The sequence below is a fragment of the Vigna angularis genome, chromosome 4 (genome assembly GCF_016808095.1).
Source record: "Vigna angularis cultivar LongXiaoDou No.4 chromosome 4, ASM1680809v1, whole genome shotgun sequence".
In the NCBI taxonomy this organism is placed as follows: Eukaryota; Viridiplantae; Streptophyta; class Magnoliopsida; order Fabales; family Fabaceae; genus Vigna; species Vigna angularis.
In genome coordinates, this window is record NC_068973.1 from 19170813 (window position 1) to 19195310 (window position 24498).

At 32.4% G+C, this 24498-nt stretch overlaps 2 protein-coding genes across 2 annotated transcripts; one reads left to right on the forward strand and one right to left on the reverse strand.

Moving 5' to 3' along the window:
- Positions 1-1256: 1256 nt before the first annotated feature.
- Positions 1257-2384, reverse strand: LOC108330368 (ERAD-associated E3 ubiquitin-protein ligase component HRD3A). Its single transcript, XM_017564851.1, has 3 exons — positions 2349-2384; positions 1759-2305; positions 1257-1657 (listed from the first exon to the last, which is right to left on the reverse strand). Exons 1-3 carry the CDS (start codon positions 2382-2384, stop codon positions 1257-1259), a joined length of 984 nt encoding a protein of 327 aa, XP_017420340.1.
- Positions 2385-3183: 799 nt separating this feature from the next.
- LOC108331316 (gibberellin 20 oxidase 1-D) lies at positions 3184-7319 on the forward strand. Its single transcript, XM_017565971.2, has 3 exons — positions 3184-3755; positions 4646-4967; positions 6873-7319. The coding sequence occupies exons 1-3, from the start codon at positions 3184-3186 to the stop codon at positions 7143-7145; spliced, it is 1167 nt and encodes a 388-aa protein (XP_017421460.1). The 3' UTR covers positions 7146-7319.
- Positions 7320-24498: the final 17179 nt, after the last annotated feature.

Genomic DNA, 24498 nt, shown 5'->3' on the forward strand with positions numbered 1-24498 from the left:
TAAGTCTCTTGGTCAATTTGAATCAAGCAAAAAGTTTTCATAATTTTAATTGATCACGGGTTTTTACAAGTCCAAGTTAACCCCCTTATTGGCCTTGAACTCTTTTTGTCTATAATATCACCCAACGCAGGAAAAAGGGTGTCTAATCCCAACAAGCCAGGGAGCTCCCAAGGAGAAAAACTCTAACTTGCACCCAACATACACTTCTTCCGCCAACAAGAACCACTAGCACCCAACAGTACAGGTCTTGAGCCAAGGCTCAGTGTTGACCCAAGTGGATATCTAAGAGCTTGTTTGACCAAGGGGTCAAAGTTTTCAAGCTATCTTGGTGAGCAAGACTGTGGGGCATCCCACCTTTGTGTTAGTGGTCATGTGGCATGCTCACATTGGAAAGAGTTTCTCATAGGTAGTGGCCAAATGTCCTACTCCTAGTGGAGAGGATTTTTGCCACATGTCCTTTTCCTAATGGAAAGGATTTTCACCTTGTTCTCCAAGCTAACCAAGTTTGAGTTTTTAGGTTTTTGTTTCTACAAATCATAAACACTCTTAGCCTATAAATGAAGGTGTATCTCACTCTTGTAATCACCTTTGAATTTGAGCAATATTATGCTACCATTTTCTTGTCATACTACTCATCTTAGGTCACCTAAGACTAGAGCATCCCATGTGGTCTCCTCTAACCACCTTCTTCATAGAGTTGGTTTATCCTCTCCTTGAACATCATCAAACACCACTCTCTTCCATCTTATATCACCATGGCCGAGAGCTTTAACCCTTTCCCCCACCAAATTATGCACCATCTCATAATTTCAACCATCTTCATGGCATCTCGTCTACTTTTATTCCAAGTAATTAAGGAGATTGCTATCAACTTTATATTATTAATTTCTAAATACATATGTTAAATTTTCTTATATCTTTATTGAAGAAAAAAATTTCAATGAGAGGTTTAACAAATTGTAATGGTTTTTAATATATGAAAAATATTAAAAATTAGTTATCACTATCAGTATTTAGTTATAAATTTTAGAGTTAAATATGTTTTTAGTCCCTTAACTATCAAGCGATTTTGGGTTTAGTCCCTATTCAAAAGGTTTGTTCATTTTAGTCCTCTTAGTTTTGAAACTCTTATAATAAGTCCTTAAAATTGAACGGCGTTAACTTTTGTTTGATGTGACAAACGGCGAGCCCACGTGAGATGCAACTTCCCTGATGAGTGTATGCCACATTTCTCCTTTTTTTCTTTTTACTACTCTTCAACGGAGCAGCAGATCCACTGCCTCCGACACCATTATTGTCTGAAGCAGCCTCCTATCGGTAGAAGAAATCCACTCCTGCCAGACAACACCGTCATCAAATGAAATTAAGTACGTGCCACGTTTTCTCTCAACACTTAATTCCCTATCATAGATCTCTCCAAGAAGCTCCATAGAGCGGGGCTCTCCCTTCTCTGCAGCCTTCAAAAACCACAACAGTGCCTTGAAATGATCACCCCTCAATCCCCTAAGGCCAAAATAGTAAAAGAGGCCAACTTTGTACATGGCAACAACATTCCCCTTCTGGGCTTGATACTCCAATATCTGAAAGTCCTCATCCTCTTCCCCCCTAGATTTTCTCAGAGCCTCCTTGTTCTCCTCAGCCCCATTGTGAAACCTAACTGGTTCAATCACAAGAGAATCTTTCAAAATCAAAAAAATTATTCACTGTCACTTCAGCTAATTCAGCATACAAATTAACAGCTTTGTCAAACATTTGTACCAATGATGATGCAATTTATCACACTATTCACAGAGATCGTAGAGAGAAATGAAGCACCAATCAGAAAGGGGAAAAGAAAGGAAAAAGAAGGAGGAGAAGTCACACTCACGTCTGGATGCGTGTACTTATAAGCCAAAGCCATCTTCGACTGCATGTTGCCGCCCTCGGCGACGAAGTGGTGATACAAAAATGCCTTCCCCTTGCTTCGCTTTCTCAAAAGCCCCATTTCCCAAAAAAACCCTAGAACAGATTGCACGGCGGGATGGCTGGTCTCGGCTCCGATAGTGATCTCTACGACGCCGTCTTCAGTGAGGGTGAGGTTATTAGACATGAGCTTTTCGACGGCGGAGTAATAGGCGTCATCGAATTCCGAGAGAGGTTTGGGGTCTCCGGAGGGGGGCTTAAAGATGGGGTGCCATGAACCAGGGTCGAGGTTCTCCTCAGATTTATGGGCGTCTCCATCACCGAGCTCGTCCCATTCGGCGGAGGAATCAGGTTCGACGCCAGGGTCGTCCTTGAAGTCTTCTTCAAAGAGCACGAGCACGAACTTAATTTCATTTGAAAAAAGAAAAGAAAAAAAGAAAAGCAACGTGACTCATAGTAACGAGGGAAGTGACATCACACATGGGCTCGTCGTTTACCACATCAAACAAAATTAACGTCGTTTAATTTTAAGGACTAATTATAAGAGTTTCAAAACTAAGAGGGCTAAAATTAACAAACCTTTTGAATAAAAACTAAACCCAAAATCACTTGATAATTAAGGGATTAAAAACATATTTAACCTTAAATTTTATAACGAAATTGATTTGCTATAATTAGGTTGTGAATTATTTCGATAAGTATGCCTAACTGCATTTTTTCTGGAATTAGACTATTTTATTTTGACTTGATTTGTATAGATTTTATTTAATTTTTTAATTCGGTGAAATAAAATGCATGAATGTCATTTTTATGTCATAAATCACAAGATATATTTAGATATTTTTCCTAATTCACGTACGATTCTGTCAACTCTTACAAATAGTCAGTGAAAATTGTCAAAAATTTATTAACATTTCATTAAGTTTATAAACTTCTAAAATTGTTATAAAACAGTAAATAGTTAAGAAAATTCATTTATACCATAGCATGGGTCTTCCAAACCAAGAAAAAGTCAAGTATAACATTTTACAGTTCAATTAGTAATCTAGACACATGCTTTGATTTTTTTTTCTTTTGGAAAGATAATTTTTGTATTTATAAAAAAATAAAAATAGAAAAGTAAAATAATGGAGATAAAATGTGTGTAAATAATTGTTGGATGTAAAAAATAATAATATGTAGTTTCTTTATGTCCCCACATATCTACAGTATGGATTCTTCCCTCCAAGTTAGTTATACAAATATAAATAGAGAGCACCTTAGCATTTGAGGTATGCAAACATGTCTACTCAGCTAATGGAACTAAGTGCTTCCACCACTTTAGTTCTCTACCCTGCATCACAGCCACAAGATCAGTCCAAAGAAGAGAATGGAGTGTTGGGTTTTGACTCAAATTTTCAAGAAATGAAAGGGGAAGTGCCAAAAGAGTTCTTTTGGCCTTCTGGGGATTTGGTTAAGGCCACACAAGAAGAATTGAAGGAACCCCTTGTGGATTTGGGAGTCATGAAAAATGGTGATGAGAAAGCAATTGCCAATGCTGCAGAGCTTGTAAGAAATGCCTGCTTAAAGCATGGCTTCTTCCAAGTTATCAACCATGGTGTGAACCCAGATCTCATAGATGCTGCTTACCATGAAATTGACACCATTTTCAAGCTTCCTATCACCAAAAAACTCACTTCTCAGAGAAAACCTGGTTCAGTCTCTGGTTACTCTGGGGCTCATGCAGATCGTTACTCCTCCAAATTACCATGGAAAGAGACATTTTCTTTCCTCTTCCATCACCAAGGCTTCTCCAATTCCCAGATTGTTGACTTCTTTGACTCTGTCTTAGGCCAGGACCTTCGACACACAGGGTAAGATCATCAACATTCAATTTCATCAGTACAAAATTTTACTTACAGTTACATAACTCTGAATAAATAAAAAAAATAAACATATTAAGCATAAAGTTGTGTTTGACAAGGTTGCATACCTTTACTGCATTTATTATACATGATGGGGAGATGTTTTATTTCTCCTATATCATATATTTATTTTGAAAACCACATTTAATACTATAAAATCATAACATTTGTAATTTTCTTTCAACAAATACATTCTCGAGAACATTCTTTGACGTGTGCTTTTACGTACTTATCATCTGTTCTGTAAAAAGGAACAAGTAATTGTTCTGTCATGAGTTAAAGTTTATTAAACAAGTAAATATGAGACGCACAAAAACTGATAATCTTGAACAAGTTTTATGTAATAACAACAACACATGACAGAGTATGATGTGAATGTTTCTCCTTCACTATACGACAAAGTATGTTTTGTTACATTAGCTTGTTGCTATGAAAGAATAAACAAACAGAATTATTACAACTACTCTGTGAAAATCATCCGTGACAACACCGGCAGGCCACGTGTAACAAAACAGACAACGTCTGCAAATCAACTATATTTTTGTATGTATTTTAAAAATAATGTGTCAAATTGCGTAAAGGTTATCAATCAAACTTTTAATATACATATATATCATATTCATCTTAATGAAAATAGAGTTTATGAGGACCCAACTTTGTCCTCTGTTGGCACGTTTCAGCAAGGAGACAAGTTGGTTGATGTGGCACAATTATGAATGGTAATGAAAGCAGAACAATCATGAAACTTGACTAGCGAAAAGAGAGACAGAAATGAACAGGTTCCTTAAATAAGATGGATTTTTGTGTTAGTGTGATTGGAACTATGATTTTTGCAATAGGAGGGTGTATCAAGAGTACTGCGAAGCAATGAAGGAGTTGAGTTCAGTAATAATGGAGCTGTTGGGAATTAGTTTGGGAGTGGATGGTTTGCATTATCGAAGATATTTTGAAGATGGAGACTCAATAATGAGGTGCAACTATTATCCACCTTGCAACAGTGCGAACCTGACATTAGGAACTGGCCCTCACACTGATCCAACATCACTCACTATTCTTCATCAAGACCAAGTTGGAGGCTTAGAAGTTTTTGCTGATAACAAATGGCGTGCTGTTCGCCCTCGATCTGAAGCCTTCGTCGTAAACATTGGTGACACTTTCATGGTAACTTTGCTAACTATGCTATACTCTTTTTCCTTTTTCCCCTGTTAATTATCACACTTCCATATATTGTGTATTCACACCTCTCAATTACTACTTACTCTCTCCTGACTTCTAAAAATATTTCAATTATCGATATTTTAAAATTAACATATATCCGTCCATATCCACAATTATTTTAAAAAAATATTTGTATACATTTTTAAAATAAAATCTAAATAAAATTTAATTTAATTTAACTTAATAAAATATAAATTAAATTTTAATTTTAATTTTCTAAAAAAAATAAATTTCCACGAATAATATCTGTTTATAAACAAATATTAAAATACTAACAATACTAACCATCCTAATAACAAATATTCATCACGAATTTTATACAAAATAAATGCAAGTACAGTTATTTTTTTCATACTAATTGGGCTGTATTTCGAATTTCGTATTACAGTGACCGTAAAATAGTTATACGTGATTTTATATTGTTCAACCATTTGTTTGGAAACTACTTCGGAACAATTTCGCTTAAAACTATGCAATAAATAAATTGATAAATTAAATGGTTTTATTTTACTCTTTACTCAATTAAACATTTAATCTTATGGTCTTCCTGCATTATGTTTGTCGGCCTTTATTTTTTTGTCTATTCTCCCTTTTAAGGCCACTTTATTCATTACTTTTTTAAGATCTTTTAATTAAAAAGTGTGCGATAAATTTTTAGATTTTGAATACTGTTTTTTTGGGAAATTTTAAAATTAGAAAATATATTTAATTTTTTCTAGCAAACTAAAAGATTATTTTTTGAAAATAATATATACTTAAAGTTGATATAAGTATAACTACTAATTTTTTGAACTTGTCACAGATACGACAAAGATTCGATGACAATACATGTGGTTAGTGTCGAAAAAAAAATAAAGAAAAAACTTGATGTGATGCATGATAAGTAGATTTCTTCTATGGCATGTATCCATCGTAGATAAAGTATAAAATAATTATACATCCAACTATACATTACAATTTTATATTTATATATTTTTATAAATTCAATTTAGTTTTATAAAATTGATTTATAAAATAAAATTTTCATTCATTTATATATTATTAATATTTTTAATCAATGTAAATCTTCAACTAAATGAAGTGTATGTTTGCATTTCATCACTTGTTTTTCTTCTCCTTTCATTTATAGCTGTAGGTTTAACCATCATGACATAATCATAACTCTATTTTTTCCACTTGACTACAACAGTCCCAACCATTAAGCAATTTTGTCACCTGCTTAAGGTCTCAAAACTTTTCTATTTCATTATTTGTTAGAGTGTTTGCCCCATCATTAAAGTTTGCTAAAATGTTGTATTAATAGAAGACTAAATTTATATTTGTTTTAATTAAACAATAAATTAACATTAGTCTTAAGACATCAAATATTACTAAAAACAACCTATTTTTCAGTCAAACAATAAAAAAATATTAGATATAAAACTAGTTATCTCGTCTTCGTAAATCATAATCAATATGTAACATTTTAGATTATAATGTTAGATGTTTTTCCATTTTTTTTTCAATATTCTTCATGCAGGGGAAAAAAATATCATTTAACTTAGGGAGTTGAAAACATCTTCCTTAATGATTGTTAAGACAAAATTGTTGGAAATTTTAAAAAGATAGAATGGGAAAATTGATTGACCACTAATAAAGTATGAGTTGCAAATCATAAATTTTTAAGATAAGTTTTTTTCTTTTTTTTATATGTTGCTCAACATTTATAATTTTGTTGAGAATGAGTGTTTCAATTTATATTTGTAATTCTAATAAAAAAATGTCAGAAGAAAAGAGTAAATAACATTTTTTTTATCATAGATGAATGTAAAATTGATGAATTGATGGAATGAATTGTTGGTGTGGTAGGCATTGTCAAATGGGAGATACAAGAGTTGTCTTCACAGGGCACTGGTGAACACATACAGAGATAGAAGGTCATTGGTTTACTTTGTGTGTCCGAAAGAGGACAAAGTGGTGAGACCTCCAAAGTTTCTAATAACCAAAAATGAGGAAAGAAAGTACCCTGATTTTACATGGTCCAGTTTGCGTGAATTCACCCAGAAACACTATAGGGCTGATGTTGCTACACTCCAAAGCTTCATTCAGTGGAAAAGCTCTTCCAACTCCTCCAACTTCTAGTTCTTCATGCCATCATCATTATATATTATTTACTTTTGCATAATATCAAAGTTGCCCTTTCAAAGTCATCTATACTAATATTTGATTGAACCTATATTTTGTGGTGTGTTAATAAATATCTGTTACTTCATTATTAGTGTTTGAATCCACATTTTGTTCTGTGTTAATAAATATGGTTTGCTTTATTTGTCACTTCAATGTTTAATAAAATGATATGATTGAATGACATTATCTGTAACGAGAGATATGCATAAATATAGGAAAGTATATTGTGGGTTTGTTTGAGCGAGTGTATCAGGAAATTTAACATGGAATCACTTTTTTCACACTAACAATAATTAATAATTAATAATTAATAATTAATAATTAATAATTAATAATTAATGAGTAATAAAATCTTAACATGAGCGGTTCTCAATATTCTTTATAACAGTAAAGCACTCCTTAGAACAGGAAAGCAGAAACGTACCTAAAGTATTAAACATTAGAAACAATTAACAAGTAACCTGAATTGGTCTATGATCTTCTCTCTATAGAAGCATACCTAAAGAATTAAACATTGGAAACAATTAACAAGTAACTTGAATTGGTTTATGATCTTCTCTCTGTAGAGCACCTTTAGTTCTCTCTGGATTTTTTCTTCTGATGGGGATAAAGAGAAAGAACCAAGAATGATTCCATGTGCTCACAGATGGGACCATGACCCTCTAAGTAACATTTTACGTTTACTTTTCTTTAGTTTCAATAATTATAATTTGGTCTCTTCAATAAATTAAAATTATTGTTAGGCCTACACAATATACCTTTCATGACAAATATACTCTTAGCCATATTTACCTAATTAGATCACTTTATAAAGTTGGCTAATAAAATATAATGGTCCTAATACATTTAATAATTGTTATATATATATATATATATATATATATATATATATATATATATATATATATATATAAGTGACCCAAATTGCTAACAATCTTCCACTCAACACAAATATATACTAGGATTTTTTATGTGTTGTTAGGAACACTTCTAATCTCGTGGAAATAATAAAAAAAAAAAAACCAGAATATTTGGTAAAGTCTTTTTGTTGTATAAGAATATGGTTAAAATAATGTTTCCCTAAAAGTGCAATATAGGGTCAACCTTGGTATCAATCCTTGGACACAACAAATTGGAGATACAAATGTGTATATATGAACTGTGCTAGGGAAAATTTAACTACTGAACTAATCTATCTAATCTAAATATTAAAAAGTAATGCATATATGAATATAGATGAATGAATGAATGAAATGGATGCAACTAATGATGTTATTCAATAGGAAAAGATGTATAAAATGAACTAAGTGATTAGGAACTTCTAATGCATGACTCTATGGCTAAAAAGAACCTAAAGAAATTATGAAGGTTGGCTAAAACAAAAGTAAAAATTGAAACAACATTGACATGTTCAAGGTAAACACAAGGCATATTCGAACTTTGTTATCAAAGGAAGTAAAGGATGAAGTAATGATGCAAAACACTTTAATTTGACACTAATTGAGAAAACAAACTGGAATAAATCAAATTGATGCACTACACATAAAGATCTCAAAATTAGAACCCTAATTACATGAACACTAATGTTATGCGAATTCAAACTTGCTTGTGTTTTTATTTGATTTTTTCGAATGAATTACCAATACAAAATGCCTCAAAACAACTTGAGGAATGATTAAGAAACTAAAATGACCCCAGTTAAATGTTTAGAACGCGAAATTGAAAATTGTTAAACCTATGTTAACTAAAATTAAAAAACAAAATACAATTAACTACTAAAGTGTCTAGTTCATTGATTTTTGGATTAAAATGCGAATTTAGAAGCGAAACCAAATCAATTAAGTGTGCATAGAGATATCTCCTTGTTCCAATCTCATAAACTCAAACTTTTTAGAAATTTTGGCACTATCATGGAATTCTTCTCCAGAAACCTCTATCATTGTTTTGACCCTACCCACCAGAACTCAACCTCCCTAGAATATAAATACATAACATAGCTCAACTTCTTATCTATGGGTTAGAGGTTGCTCAAAGATTTTCTCCACTTCTATAATCTATCCCTCTAACTTACCATGAGTTGCATTACCATTAAATTTTGGAGGATTCTGCCTCAAACTCGAATAAACTCAATTGCCCTTGGGGTTGAGCAGTTGAGATTCCAGTAACATTCTAGTCATGGAAAGACCAACAACATTCATACTAATTACATTCATACTAATTCTCTTTGCAGCCTTCCACTTATGACATGTTTTCTTGATGAGCATGAGCCATAGTCATGCTTTATTGTTGCATGGCGTTAGCCATCATTTCCATGGCCATTATAAAGTGACTCAAATCAACATTGGGTTGAGGCGGTGGAGGATATCTAGATATACTTATGATATATTCACAATAAGGATTAGCATCAAAGTTAAAGTACTTTAATCATTCTAAAACAAACATTTTACTATATTGAAAATATGACACTTAGGAAATAGCATCAACAAGTGCATACAATCTATTACATTGAACTTTCTTACAACCTATGAATAGAAAATTTTAGAATTAAGATAAGAATTGACTTAGTCATGAATGTGCACCATCAACATGACATCAACATTCTTTCTTCCTTAACACTAAGATTTTCATAGGTGTTGTACATAGTTTATTTACCAACTAATTCTCAAATAAATGTTTCACTATGAATTCATTCTCCCCACTATTCACCTAAGACTCACTCTACCAAATATAACAACCTTAAAATTTCATTGCCTATAGATGCATATAATGAATATATAAAAGGTCTCATTAATATATATATATATATATATATATATATATATATATATATATATATATATATATATAATCCAATCGGATAATTAAGATCATTACAAAACAACGTCCATGAAGGTTTAGAGTTTTTCAAAAGACTTAGCCTAATCTAGGTACATCCAATTCCACAAAAGTATAAAGAAATGCTTCTGACTAGCTAATATTGATTAATCTTCAAGGACCTAACAAAACTACAGAGCTATTAGTCTCGTTTATACCTATCATTACTCATGTGTTAATATATGATCATTGTAGATAAAAAAATAAACACACAAGAAAAGTAAGAAAGGAATAAATCATATTATAAAAGGTTTGAGAAAAATTAAATGTCAAATATGTAACAAAGCGGTAATTTAAACAACTTGTTAACATACACTAATGTAAAGACTAAGAAATTTTGTATAATTTGTTGAGATTGTTGATAGGGGGAGCATTGGTTTAGCTGAACCTACAATCTCAAAGCTTCTAGTTTTTTATAATGACAACACATACTTAATAACACATGTGTTTATGTGGTACATGTTCATTACTTTCATGGATATGATTATATGAGAACATGTTTGTGTTGTGTTGATCATTGCAATTCACTATGTTATATATATATATATATATATATATATATATATATATATATGTGAGATTTAATATGTGACTGCATGAAAATTGTTTTGGAAAAAAAAAACCAAATGCACATTAGTTGAACTTAAATTGTGTAGCAAAACAACAGTTTTAAGTCGACTTCATTATGTAGTAAGTCGATTAAAACTCGTGGCTTTGCACACACTTTTTCAAAGTTTGCTGTGAGAATTTTTCAAGAGAAAGTTTTTCAAAACTATGTTTTTAACTGTTACAAAGTCGACTATGTGCGTAAGCCATTCGACTAAGTTTGTTATGTTTTGAAATTTTGTTAATGTTTGTCTTAAAGTATCTAACGACTATATTTTTAAATATGTTTGACAAAGCATTAATTGTGAAACAGCTACATTAATTGCGTAATCAATTAATTGCTATAACTGCTACTAACTGTTATAACTGTCATGACTGTATTCGACTTTATTAGTAGCAAAGTCGACTGAAGAGCGTCAGAATTGTGAAAAACTATATATTGACGCAAATTTGAATTCTGTAAGAAGTTTTGAGAATCTAACGAATTGTGTGATAATTTTCATATTAGTGTTGTCTTACAGATTTGGAAAAAGCTATAAGAACTCTTAAAGAAGACCGTGGTGTTCATATTTGGAGATAGCTTGAATCAAATCTACACTGAAGGTGTCTGTTTTGGTGATCAAGAATTCAATCTTGTGAAGATTGGTGTTGTTGCCCTGTTATGACTACAGGAAGAGGACGTGCTGCGTTCTAGAATTTGAGGGGTTTCTCAAAGGGTTGAAGACGACAGGAGAGGGGACATCTTGCTACTGGTCTTTGTGTGTTGTATGCCTATATTTTGATTAGAGGGTTAGAGAGGTGTTTTATATTTTTGACGTGGAGGTCTTTATAAAAGCCTTTTTGTAAAAACATTTATCATTATAGTACATTTGCTTCCTGGTGAGGAAGGACACTTGATGTAGGCTTGGCCAGACCAGTATAAAAAGCATTGTTTGATTTTTCTATCCCTACACTTTTACTTAATCGACTTTGTATTGCGTTTAATCAACTTTATTTCCGCTGCACTTAAAAATCTACCTTGCGAAAAAGATTTAAAGAAAACATTGTTTTTGTATTTCACCAATTTACCCCCCCCCCCCCCCCCCCCCTCCCCCCTCTTGGTGTTGAAAATTAAGTCATTCTATTTTAACAATTGGCACCAGAGCTGGTTTTCATAAAATATTTGAAAAAGTAGTCGATTACGTTTTCTGTTAAATCAACTGATCTTGGAAAATGGCTTCTAAGTTTCAAACCTTTGGTGAAGGTGCATCAACAAATAGACCACCTTTATTTTCTTGTGAAAACTATGTTTTTTTGGAAAATTCGGATGCAAATCTTTCTTGAATACGTGGACAACGGTGTTTGGGATGCAATCATAAACGGTCCATATGAACCCACTCATGTTTTGAATGAAAAAGTTGTTTTGAAAAATTTTTCGAAGTGGACTCAAGATGAGAACCGCAAAGCACAATATGATGCTAAAGCTAGGAATATAATAGCCTCAGCACTAACAATGGATGAATTTTTCAAGATATCACAATGCAAGACAGCAAAAGAAATGTGGGAATTCTTGAAGGTAACTCATGAAGGAACATATGAGGTGAAAAGAGCTAGAAAAAAATTCACTCATTCAGGAGTATGAATTATTCAGAATGAAAGCAAGGGAGACAATCTATGAAGTCCAAAAAAGATTCACACACATTGCCAACCATCTTATGGCTCTAGGAAAAGTATTTAACAAGGAAGAAATCAACATTAAAATTTTGAAAAGCCTCAATAGAAGCTGGCAGCTGAAAGTTACTGCTATATCAGAATCAAGATATCTGAGCAGCATGAACATGGCAACCTTGTTTGGAAAACTCAAAGAGCATGAGTTAGAACTTGGAAGGCTGAAGGAGGAAGAAGATATTGAAGAAAAAAAAATCAAATGCCTTCAAAGCCACAAGACGAAAAGCTTCAAAGACTACTGAACCAAAGTCTGACTCAAAGACTGATCTGCATGACAAACAACTGATGAGTATGGTGGTAAGAAAATTCAATCGTTTTATGAAAAATAATAGTTCTTCCACTAACAATGCAAGTTTCTCAAGAGGAAGAAAGGAGTCCAGAACCACTGTCATCCAATGTTATGAATGTGGAAAAGAAGGACATATCAAGCCCGAGTGTCCAGATCTGAAAGCCAAGCAGAAAGGGAACAAAATATTGGTTCAAGAGAAAAGCAGGAAACAAAAGAGTACATATATTGCTTGGGAAAATAGTGATTCAGATTCTTCAAGTGATGAAGACTGCAATGTTGAAGAAGAATCCAACATTTGCTTCATGGTTGGATCTGCAATCAATGATTATGATAGTGATGAGGAATTTGAAAATAAACCTGTAGAAGTCAAATATGACATGTTGTGTGATGCATTTCAAGAGGTTCATGCAAAGGCTATGCGACTGCAATATAAGGTCAATCGACTTATATCTGAAAGAAGAGACTTTGAGCATAGATCAACAATCTGGTTGAGGAGAATGAAAGACTGGAAAAGAAATTAAATGATAAATTAGAGTCTGCAAAGAAGAGTGATGCTAAGTCAAAACATGTTGAAAAAGAAGGCCAGAATTATCCTATATTGGTTGAAAAGATTCATTACTTGACCTGCACGTTAGAAAAATTCACACAGGGCAAGGACAATTTAGATGTTGTACTGAAGGCCTCTGGAAGAGCTGTATTTAGACAAGGCATTGGCTACAAAGCTCAGAGTAACATAACAAATACAAAGAAATTTGCAGATATCAGTAATCATGTTACACATGCATGTTTTTACTACAATACATAGGACACAATGTTAGGAATTTTTATTACAGGAATGTTGGTGTTCCAAAGGGAAAATATAAGTGGATTCCTAAGGAACAACCCTCTATTACTAACAAGACCGGACCCAAGTTCAAATGGGTACCAACATCAAAACCTTATGATTATTTTGTAGGAAAGTAGTAACAGATGGAGCAATGCAGAACGCAAAGTTGAAACTGGATTAAAGAAATCAAATGAAAATGAGATTCTGCAAGTGGTAACAAAAGTGTTTATTTTACTGCATCATGCATCATAATTGTTGATATGATTGTTTGTTATATGATTGTGTGTTGCATGTCTTGATTGAGTAACCATTCTCTGTGAAAATGAGTTTGCTCGACTTTTAATCGATTCAATTATTTGTTAAGTCGAATATATTCTGTGTGTTGTGTTTCTCTGTTTTGAAATATTAAGTGAAACATGGAATCGACTTTTGCAGAAATAAAATCGACTAAAATTCTCTGTTAGGTGCTTTCTTTAGTTTTGAAAATTTGAAATTTGTTAATGAATATTTTTGGTGCAAAAATGAATGTTTCTGCTTTCCATCCAAAATGAAAATCTGTTGTTTTTAATAACCTAAAACACTATAGCCGACTCACTCATCTCTCTTAGCGACATCTGAATCCTTATTTTCTTCTACCTTGGAATCAACACTTCTCACTACATAAGAAATGACCTCTAGTTCTGAGAAACGCAAAAGAGTCAAGACTCTTGGTCATAAGAACACGAGACGCTATACACAACTTGATGGAATGAATAAGGATGAAAGTGAAGAGGAGGATGTGGCTGAGGAAAGTAACAGTGACATGCTCCTTAATACCTACTTGAAGAAGAATAAGAAGAAAATTTAAAATTTGCTTGTTTTTAATTGTGTTGATTGACTAATGTTTTTAGTCTTTCGTGTTAGTTTGTAGTTGGCTTCTTATGCCATATTGTGTTTTGGTTATCTGATTGTAATTACAGATCAATATTAATGAAATTAGATATTTTGTTTGTCATAAATCAGTACTATAATTGTGACTTAATCTGATTATAATCAATTGTGTTATGTATGAAGTTGAATGTATTACTGATTATTGTTGCATTCATACGTTTACACATGCATATTTTAACTGTAATAATTCCTTTATTACAATGATTCTGAAATGCTTGATCTGGAAAGGATCTTGAAAGGTTTTTGCAGGAACATTGCTTCTAGATAAACAATACTGGAGATTCAACTCTAATAAAAAGCAATGAAGTTGATTATGAATTTAGGACAATCGAATGTGGTTAACAGGGGTTAAAAAATTCCATGAGTTTGAATACTGTTATCTCTTTATTGATTACATATTGTTGATTGTTTTATATCTGCTATATCTCTGTGTTATAATTGATTGAAATGTTTGAGAGATTATACTGAGATTGTTGTATTGATATTGTAGTGATATGCTTACATGTTTTCTAACTTATACAAATCTGTCAAATGTCAATAAATGCTCTGTTATATTCTACGATTACTGCATTGTGCATTTGGGTTTTGAATATGAAACATGCATAATGACAGGGGGAGCATTACATATTTTTTAGATATTTCACATGCCTATACTTAAAGGGGAGAGTACATTCTTTCTTATGTGAATATCTACGACAAGAGGAGCATCTGTGTTTGCTTTATGATTTACTGATGCATCTCTGAAATAATTGATTATCTGAATATCAATACATGTTTGCATACCTTTTTTGCTAATGCCCAAAGGGGGAGAATTATACTGATATATGGATTGATATTTGTTTGATAATATGTATTGTTGTGTACAACATGGTTGTTTATTAATCATGGTTGTACATCATCAAAAAATGGGGAGATTGTTAAGATTGTTGATAGTGGGAGCACTAGTTTAGCTGAACCTACAATCTCAGAGCTTCTGGTTTTTGATAATGACAACACATAATTAATAACACATGTGTTTATGTGTTACATGTTCATTACTTTCATGATTATGATTATATGAGAACATGTTTGTGTTGTGTTGATTATTGCAATTCACTATGTTATATATGTGAGATTTAATATGTGATTGCATGAAAATTGTTTTGGAAAAGAAAAACCACATGCACATTAGTTGAACTTAAATTGTGTAGCAAAACAGCAGTTTTAAGTCGACTTCATTATGTAGTAAGTCGATTAAAACTCGTGGCTTTGCACACACTTTTTCAAAGTTTGCTGTGAGAATTTGTGAACAGAAAGTTTTTCAAAACTATGTTTTTAACTGTTACAAAGTCGACTATGTGCGTAAGCCATTCGACTAAGTTTGTTATCTTTTGAAATTTTGTTAATGTTTGTCTTAAAGTGTCTAACGGCTATATTTTTAAATATGTTTGACGAAGCATTAATTGTGAAACAACTACATTAATTGCGTAATCAATTAATTGCTATAACTGCTACTAACTGTTATAACTGTCATGACTGTATTCGACTTTATTAGTGGCAAAGTCGACTGAAGAGCGTCAGAATTATGAAAAACTATATATTGACGCAAATTTGAATTCTGTAAGAAGTTTTGAGAATCTAACGAATTGTATGATAATTTTCAGATTTGTGTTGTCTTACAGATTTGGGAAAAGCTCCAAGAACTCTTAAAGTAGACCGTGGTGTTCATCTTTGGAGATAGCTTGAAGAGCAAAGATTGTGTGCTTTTACTGTCTGATCAAATTTGCACTGAAGGTGTCTATTTTTGTGATCAGGAATTCAATCTTGTGAAGATTGGTGTTATTGCCCTGTTGTGACTACAGGAAGAGGACGTGCTGCGTTCTGGACTTTGAGGGGTTTCTCAAAGGGTTGAAGACGGCAGGAGAGGGGACATCTTGCTGCTGGTTTTTGTGTGTTGTATGCCTATATTTTGATTAGAGGGTTAGAGAGGTGTTTTATATTTTTGACGTGGAGGTCTCTATAAAAGCTTTGTTGTAAAAAATTTGATCATTATAGTGCATTTGCTTCCTAGTGAGGAAGGACACTGGATGTAGGTTTGGCCGAACCAGTATAAAAAGCAGTGTTTGATTTTTCTATCCCTACACTTTTACTTAATCGACTCTGTACTACGGTTAATCAACTTTATTTCCGCTGCACTTAAAAATCTTTTTCTTTGTGTTTCAAGAAAGTTTTTAAAGTCATCTACTTTGCGATAAAGATTTAAAAAAAAACATTGTTTTTGTATTTCACCAATTCACCCCCTCTTGGTGTTGAAAATTAAGTCATTCTATTTTAACATAATTGAATTTTGTTCAACTTAAAAATTACATGCTTAAATTTTTGTATCACATTAAATTTTGTATAATTAAAACTTTGTACGATCTAATTTTTGCATGAAATTTATTTTATTGGATACCTACATATAGTCCACAAGGCTCCAACAACATACAACTCAAAGAGGCTCAAACAACGCACTAAATTTAGACTTGGCTTTCAAAAGACTAGTGTATTATATGGACACATGAAACTTTGCACCTGTCATGCTTACGACCAAATCCTCCATTTGATGTTCCCACACCTCCCAAATCAAGCCATAACAAGGTCAACCCCACTAGTTCCCTAAGTGTGATCCTCTTTCATAGCCTACCTTCTACCATGTGGAGTCTCCTTTGACTCACACCATCTAGATGTCTTATTCTATATGAATTAAAAACTAATTGAATAAGAATAGTCTCACTTTCAAAGTCCCCTTCAATATACTTTAACACCTAACCACACTTTAATATTTCAAACAAGGTCCTAAGATTATTCATTTTAAAAAAATCAAAGCTATGATTGTCGCCCAACGATATAAGTCCTAACAAGAAAAACAACTAGATCTAAAAATTTCAGCATCAAAAGACAATCACTCACCCAAATTTCTCAATCCTCGTACATTTCCTATTGCACGAATTGTCAACAACTCACTCCTTCCGCCAAACATATACCACTTCTAGTTGAAAATGCGTTCAAAAATAACACACCTAAAATCTATAGCAGTAGAACATAGATGAATTATTTTCTTCCACCATCTAATAAAACCCAATTCAATTAAATTATCATGTGCTGAAATTTCAACTATAATTTCTATTTTTTTTTCTGCAATTTCTACAACTCAAATTTGAACATGAAAAAACACCACTAGTGCAGCGAGGGGCTTTTACCGCGGTTATTTTTCACTATACGTCGCGGTTTACGAACCGCGGCATATTCAGCCGCGATAGTAAGTCAGAGACTTTATGCCGCGGTTCTGACCGCGGTATATAAGTTGCAGAATATGCCGCGGTTGTTCAAAGAACCGCGGCCTAAATCCATTTTAAAAAAAAAAAATTTTGTCCACTATATGCCGCGGTTGGGGTTACAACCGCGGCATATTCCCCTGCAGTTTTTTAAAATTGCAGGTCTGTTTTTGTGATATCCACTACCACAAAAACAGACCTGCATATAGTAATGTCTTGAATCTCTGCAAAAGACAATTCATATTAATTAGTGTATATGAATTCAACATTTGGGAAAAAATCAAAATTTGTTAAAGTTATCAAAATTTGTTAAAGTTACCACTAATGAAGAAATCATGTTAAGAATGTAAAAGGGCATAAATACCTGGAACAGGGGCGGCGAAAAAGCTTGGTGCAACAAAGGGGAATGGCAGCGGAGAGGAATGACAGGCGTTTCAAACGATTTTGATCGGCTAAAACTGTTTTTTATCGTCAAAAATGGGAAATGACCGAACAATTTTGAGTTTAAACGGTGAAGAAACAAGGAACTGAGATGGGTGGTCGACGGGAGAAGAAAACTCGAAGTCCAGAGTGTCTGCGCGAACAAGACGATATTGTTCCAAAGTTTTATTTTTAAACTATATGCCGCGGTTCGCCGGCAACCGCGGTAGAAGATGGCATTTTTAAAATTATTTTGAAACTATATGCCGCGGTTCGGAGGCAACCGCGGTAGAAGATGACATTTTTGAAATTATTTTTAAACTATATGCCGCGGTTCGGCGGCAACCGCGGTAGAAGATGGCATTTTTAAAATTATTTTGAAACTATATGCCGCGGTTCGGCGGCAACCGCGGTAGAAGATGGCATTTTTAAAATTATTTTTAAACTATATACCGCGGTTCGGAGGGCAACCGCGGTATATTCCTCTAAATATTTCAAATTCGTTTTAAATTTATTTCAACACAACTGTCTCCCCAACTGCCTTTCACAGAATTTGAAAAGTTACAGGGGGTATATGCCGCGGTTCTCTGGGGAACCGCGGCATATACCCCCTGTAACTTCTGAAATTCTCTGACTGGCAGAGAAGTTGAGACGTTACAGGGGTATATGCCGCGGTTCCCCAGAGAACCGCGGCATATACCCCCTGTAACTTTTCAAATTCTCTGACCCAGTCAGCACCTGCAATAAATTGGCAGGGTATATGCCGCGGTTGTGCAGAGAACCGCGGCATATACTCTGTTATTTAATTTTTTATTCATACGTGGCGTCAAAGGCAATGGTTGACTGGGGTATATGCCGCGGTTCCCAGTAGAACCACGGCATATATGTTCGTTTTATTTACAAAACTGCCACCGCGCACCATTATGCTGCGGTTTTCGTTGAACCGTGGCATAATGTGCGCTGTAAAAACCCGATTTTTTACTAGTGCACAACAGTCCACATTTACACAAACACGTTAGTTTCCATCCCCATCATCTCTTTAACAATTATACATAATAACATCTTTTCACCCCAAATTTCCATCACAAGACCATAGCAATTAACATAAATACATCATAATTACCAACATTCCACATATTCTACCCCTTTGCTCACACCACTCATACCCACATCAAAACCCATTACTTAACACAAAATAAAAATCCCTAGATTTAATTCCAATAGCACCAATACTCAATAGTTTCATAATTTTTGAAAACTTATTAACTCCACTTACCTCAATAAAGGAGCCCATTAACGTTCTCATTGAGTACCACCACCACACTATTTTAAGTTAGACCTATACAGAACAAACCCAAAGGAGAATCAAATTGAAATTCCATGACCATCATGGAATGAGAGTTCGTCTAGAGTATGAAAAATCGCATGTAAACCAGAAAAACTTGCATCCATTAGAAATTAGGAGGGTTCCTAGAAAAGTGCATATTATAATCACTTAGATTTGTAGGGGTAACTGCAAGTAGTAGAGGCTGACGTAAAGATTATCTTTATTTCTTCAATCTTCAAGATGAGGAAAAATATCTAAGAGAAACAGAGAAGAGAGAAGGGGGCTCCTGAGTATAAAAGTTTTTTACTAGCTTTATGAAGAATTTGGAGAATATTCCAATTTCCCTCTTCACAACTTTATATTTATTAAATCTAATTTATATAATAAAAATCATTTAATATTTTATAAATAATATATATATACATATATATATATATATATTTATATTTATGTGTGTATGCATATTTATATTTTGAGTTCTCACACATTGATTGTGATGTGGTTCGTGAAAAGATATAAGCAAATCTCTTCTATCTTCTTCCCATTATATTTGATTAGATCTGATGAACAACTTATTGACGTTTTAACGAAAATTCTCCCTCGCATTGAACTCTAATGAATAATCTTTAAGTTTGAATTTGCGAAAATCCAGCATCCAGCTTGAGAAGAAGCTGTTAGATTAATTATTCAATTTGTTTTGTTATGATTACTGTTGTTTAAACTAATCCAGTTTTTAGATCTTATAGAAATCTAGGCATTTTTGTTTGTACAACGATATATTCAATTAATAAAAAAATGTATGAATCTCATACCGGAATGTTTTCTCTTTAGTTTCTCTCTTAATAGTTGAATAGTTGTACCTCGCGGCCATACCCTTACATACCATATTTAATATAAACCTCTCTTATAGTCTCAACTATTATTTATGAAAATACCCGAAAAAACAAAATTAGGATTACACAAAAGTTCCATTCACATTACATTTAACATAACTATTCGAAGGCGACCTAAAAAAACCATTACAAATTTAGGAACTTTACAAATATAAACATATGAATGTTGACATCAGGAGTCTCCAATATTATAATTTTTTTAATGTTATTCCTTTATTATATCTATAGAAATATTTTCAGTCATTCATACCTTTAGTATAATAAGTTTCTTTAAAATATTAATAAGTTATTAAAGTTTTATACTTTCTGATTTTGGAACTAATACCAAAATTGCAATGAATAAATTCCTCTCACTAGGTTGTGATGCTAATGTTTCTTGTGACAATTTTCATATACATCTAGCATATCCTTTTATAATAAAAATAATAACTGAATTAATAAATAATATTTTAATGAATGATTAAATAAGTAGTTAGTAAGTGATTGTATTGATAATAGTAGTTATGAATATATATATATATATATATATATATATATATATATATATATATATATATATATATATATATATATATATATATATATATATATATATATATATATATATATATATATATATATATATATATATATATCACCGCTTAATTGGTTAGATGCGCATGATGCATACATGAAAATTAAGCACCGGATTGGCAAGGACAGCAATGATGTGGGAAAATTAACTCCTTGTCCTTTTTTCTTTTTTTCATTTTACACATCAAAAACATTTATATATATATATATATATATATATATATATATATATATATATATATATATATATATATATATATATATATATATATATATATATATATATATATATATATACTATTATGTATTACTCTAACCATCCATAAGAATTTATCGTAATTACTAACATGTTAAGAGTGAAAGGAGGTTAATTTTGTTAAATATGTGTCCTAAATTTGATTTTAAGATATGTGTTTATGAAAAAAAAAAACACTTTCAATTGAAAGAGCTCTTTATCGAAGGGCACCGAAGGCCAAAAGCCCTCGAAAACAACCATAAACCATCGGTGCAAGGTATTTACAGATGCCTTATCGACGGCCAAAATATCCTCGGTAAATCCCTTGTCGCTAACATTTACCGAGAGTTTTCGCCCTTCGGTAATTACCGAAAGGCGGAAGCCCTTGATAATTACCGAAGGGTGGAAGCCCTCGGTAATTACCGAAGGGCGAAAGCCTTCGGTAAGAACCAAGCAGAATTAAGTGATATTTGTATTTGTTATCCAACCACACAAACCTACATAACATGTTCACATCACAGACAGACCTGTATAACATTTTCAAACCATAGACAAACCTCCATAATATACATTTCAAAGTCATCCAGTCATTAATGGAGTAAACAACAATATAATAACATCATTTGTATTGTTGAAATTTAAGAACTTGTATTTGTAAATGAAACATTAAACATAAAACATAAAACAATTGTTCATGTAGAAAATGTAATGTAAGAGAATCATAATGTAACATAAAAAATGTTCTAACAACTATGTTCAATAACAAAATAAAACTAATAATCTACATAGTCATCATCACTTTGCTAATCACTTCAACACTTTTAATTCATCAAAATACACTTGTTTGAACTCTAATTAATACATCAATTTGGACTTGTTTAAACTTCCAAACATCACAGAATCACAGCAGAACGAAAAAGGACCTGTAATGACTGAATTTTAGAAAATGTTGATCAACCACAACACCAAATTTGAGGTTTAGGAAATTCTTAGCTTTTTGACCACTTTCCTAGCATCATTTCACTACTTTACAGTTGTTAGGATGTGTACAATACACACTCTTAGGTTACTTTACATGAATTCCCAATTTCTCACTTATTTAGTACACTTTTATAGGTTTTAAGTAGTCAAATTTTAAGTTTTAGGTACTTGATCCAATTGGACATGTTTCTTACCTTCATTTTACTAGTTTAAACTTGTTAGGATATGAAGATTAGACATTCTTAGGCTAATTTAGGTGAATTTCAAATTTCTCACCTATTATAGTGTATTTATAGGTGCTCAATAGTTAAATTTTGCTTTTGTTGTTATTTTTTAATTGAGACTTCATTTTTATCTTTCTTTTATCTTTTCAAAGTTCTCTAGATAGTTAGTTTACTGTTTTGGATAGTACTTTAATACACTTTTCATTCTTAGCACTTTTAGTGTATTCTACGTACTACTTTTACATTATAGGTTTTAATAATTTGAGTTTTAGGTACTTTTTGTAGTGTGAGTTCTTAATTACCTAGGTTTTACCATTCTAAACTTGTTAGGATAGTTTCTTTTCCTAGTTTAGTGCAGTTTGCAATTGTAGTTTCTTTCTAAAGCTTGAGACAAGTTTATTTGATGATGTTATGCATGTTCCAAGTAGTTGTCACTTGTATTAATCCATAAAAAGCAAAAAGCATATATGAGTTGCTTAAAATCTAAGAGCAAGGTGTTGTAACTGTTTTTGTTCAATCTCTTCACAGTGATTGATATCTTTGTTGTGTCTTAGGCCATTTAACATCTCCTAGCTAATATTATGTACCTAGATCTAGTGAATTAGGACTTCCATTGGCTTAGTTTGTGCTGTCCAGTTTGATTCCAGTGTGTGTTTTCAATTCTCGTGTTAATTTTGGTTTAAAAATGTTGCATGATTGGCTACAGTAGGTGTGATTTGAAGCATCTGGTTGTTTCTTTGCATTGTGAATGTTTGAACAAGTTTATTTTACAATTTCAAACCTGTGTGAACTGTTCATTTGGTCAAATTTGAGCCTGCATGTAAAATCACTTCCTAAACCATCAATTTTGGTTAAATTTGGAAGTGAACTAGTGAGTTTCGAGTGTAGTGTGATTCCTTGTTGCTTCAATTTTTAAACACCTTTAAATTGATGATATAAAGTTGCTTGAACCTTCACTTGAGCTTTACAAACACTGCCACTCATTTTTGGGTTTGAAAGCACACTTTTAAAGCCATTTTTATGGTGCAGTTTTCATTTTTAGTGTTGTTTGATTTTGTACATTCTTTAAATTTCAATTTTGGGTTGGCAAGAGCTGGTTACATGTTTTCAAATGGAATTATATGATCAAAAAAGTGTAATCCAATCATAAAAATCATTTGAAAACCAAGAAATCTAGTTTTGAAACCTAAAAACCAAAAATCACAAAATCTGCACTTTTCTTTGGGGACTTTCATCAAACAGTTGCGTTTTTATCAAACACCTTACTACACTACTTTTGACTCTTCGTTTTTTATTTTTCTTGCGTGTTTAATCTGATTTAGTGCCTCTCCTAGGTTCCCTTTGTGTCCCTCTATTGATTCAAAGCTTAAAACCATTTTGAAATCCACTTGTTTGGCCTACAAATTGTGCCACAAAGTCTATTACCCGAAATTCAAATCTGGTGCAGTGCAGATTTTTGCTATGACTGGTACAGTACTAATTCCTCACCTTTTTAGTAGACTTTTTTAGGTTCTAACTACTCAAAATTGGAGTTTTAGGTACTTGTTTGCTTTTGAGTAGTTTCCTAGTGTCATTTCACTACTTTAGACTTGTTAGGATATTAACCTTAGTTATTGTTAGTCTACTTTAGGTGAATTGCCTCTTTCTCACCCTTTTAGTAGACTTTTTTAGGTTTTACATACTTAAACTTTGAGTTTGAGGTAATTCTTTGCTTTTGACAAGTTTCCTAGCTTCATTCCACTAGTTTACACATGTTAGGATGTTCAAATTAGTTAAAATTAGTCTACATTAGGTCTATTTGCAATTTTCACACTTTAAGCACACTTTTTAGGTTCTAAATACTCAAACTTTGAGTTGAAGGTAATTCTTTGCTTTTGACAAGTTTCATAGCTTCATTCCAATAGTTTAGACTTGTTAGGATGTTAACATTACACCTTTTAAGTGTTCATTAAGTGTAGTTGCAATTTCTCACCTTTTAAGTACATTTGTTTAGGTTCCAACTACTCAAACTTTGTGTAGTTTCAAACCTAAAAAACTACCAATACTACAGATATCCTTTACAAATCTATTGTACAGTTTCAAACCACACCCAAAAACCGCAATATGCAAGACAAATAATGAAAGATA

What these genes read in the sequence shown, in the direction of transcription:
- LOC108330368 (XM_017564851.1), bottom strand. Translation starts at nt 2,384, where the DNA reads ATGTGTGATGTCACTTCCCTCGTTACTATGAGTCAC. An exon ending in CCCTCGTTACTATGAGTCAC is followed by an intron (nt 2,306 to 2,348) that starts GTTGCTTTTCTT and finishes AATGAAATTAAG; the next exon opens with TTCGTGCTCGTGCTCTTTGA. An exon ending in GATAAATTGCATCATCATTG is followed by an intron (nt 1,658 to 1,758) that starts GTACAAATGTTT and finishes TGATTGAACCAG; the next exon opens with TTAGGTTTCACAATGGGGCT.
- LOC108331316 (XM_017565971.2), top strand. Translation starts at nt 3,184, where the DNA reads ATGTCTACTCAGCTAATGGAACTAAGTGCTTCCACCACTTTAGTTCTC. An exon ending in CAGGACCTTCGACACACAGG is followed by an intron (nt 3,756 to 4,645) that starts GTAAGATCATCA and finishes TTTTTGCAATAG; the next exon opens with GAGGGTGTATCAAGAGTACT. An exon ending in ACATTGGTGACACTTTCATG is followed by an intron (nt 4,968 to 6,872) that starts GTAACTTTGCTA and finishes TTGGTGTGGTAG; the next exon opens with GCATTGTCAAATGGGAGATA.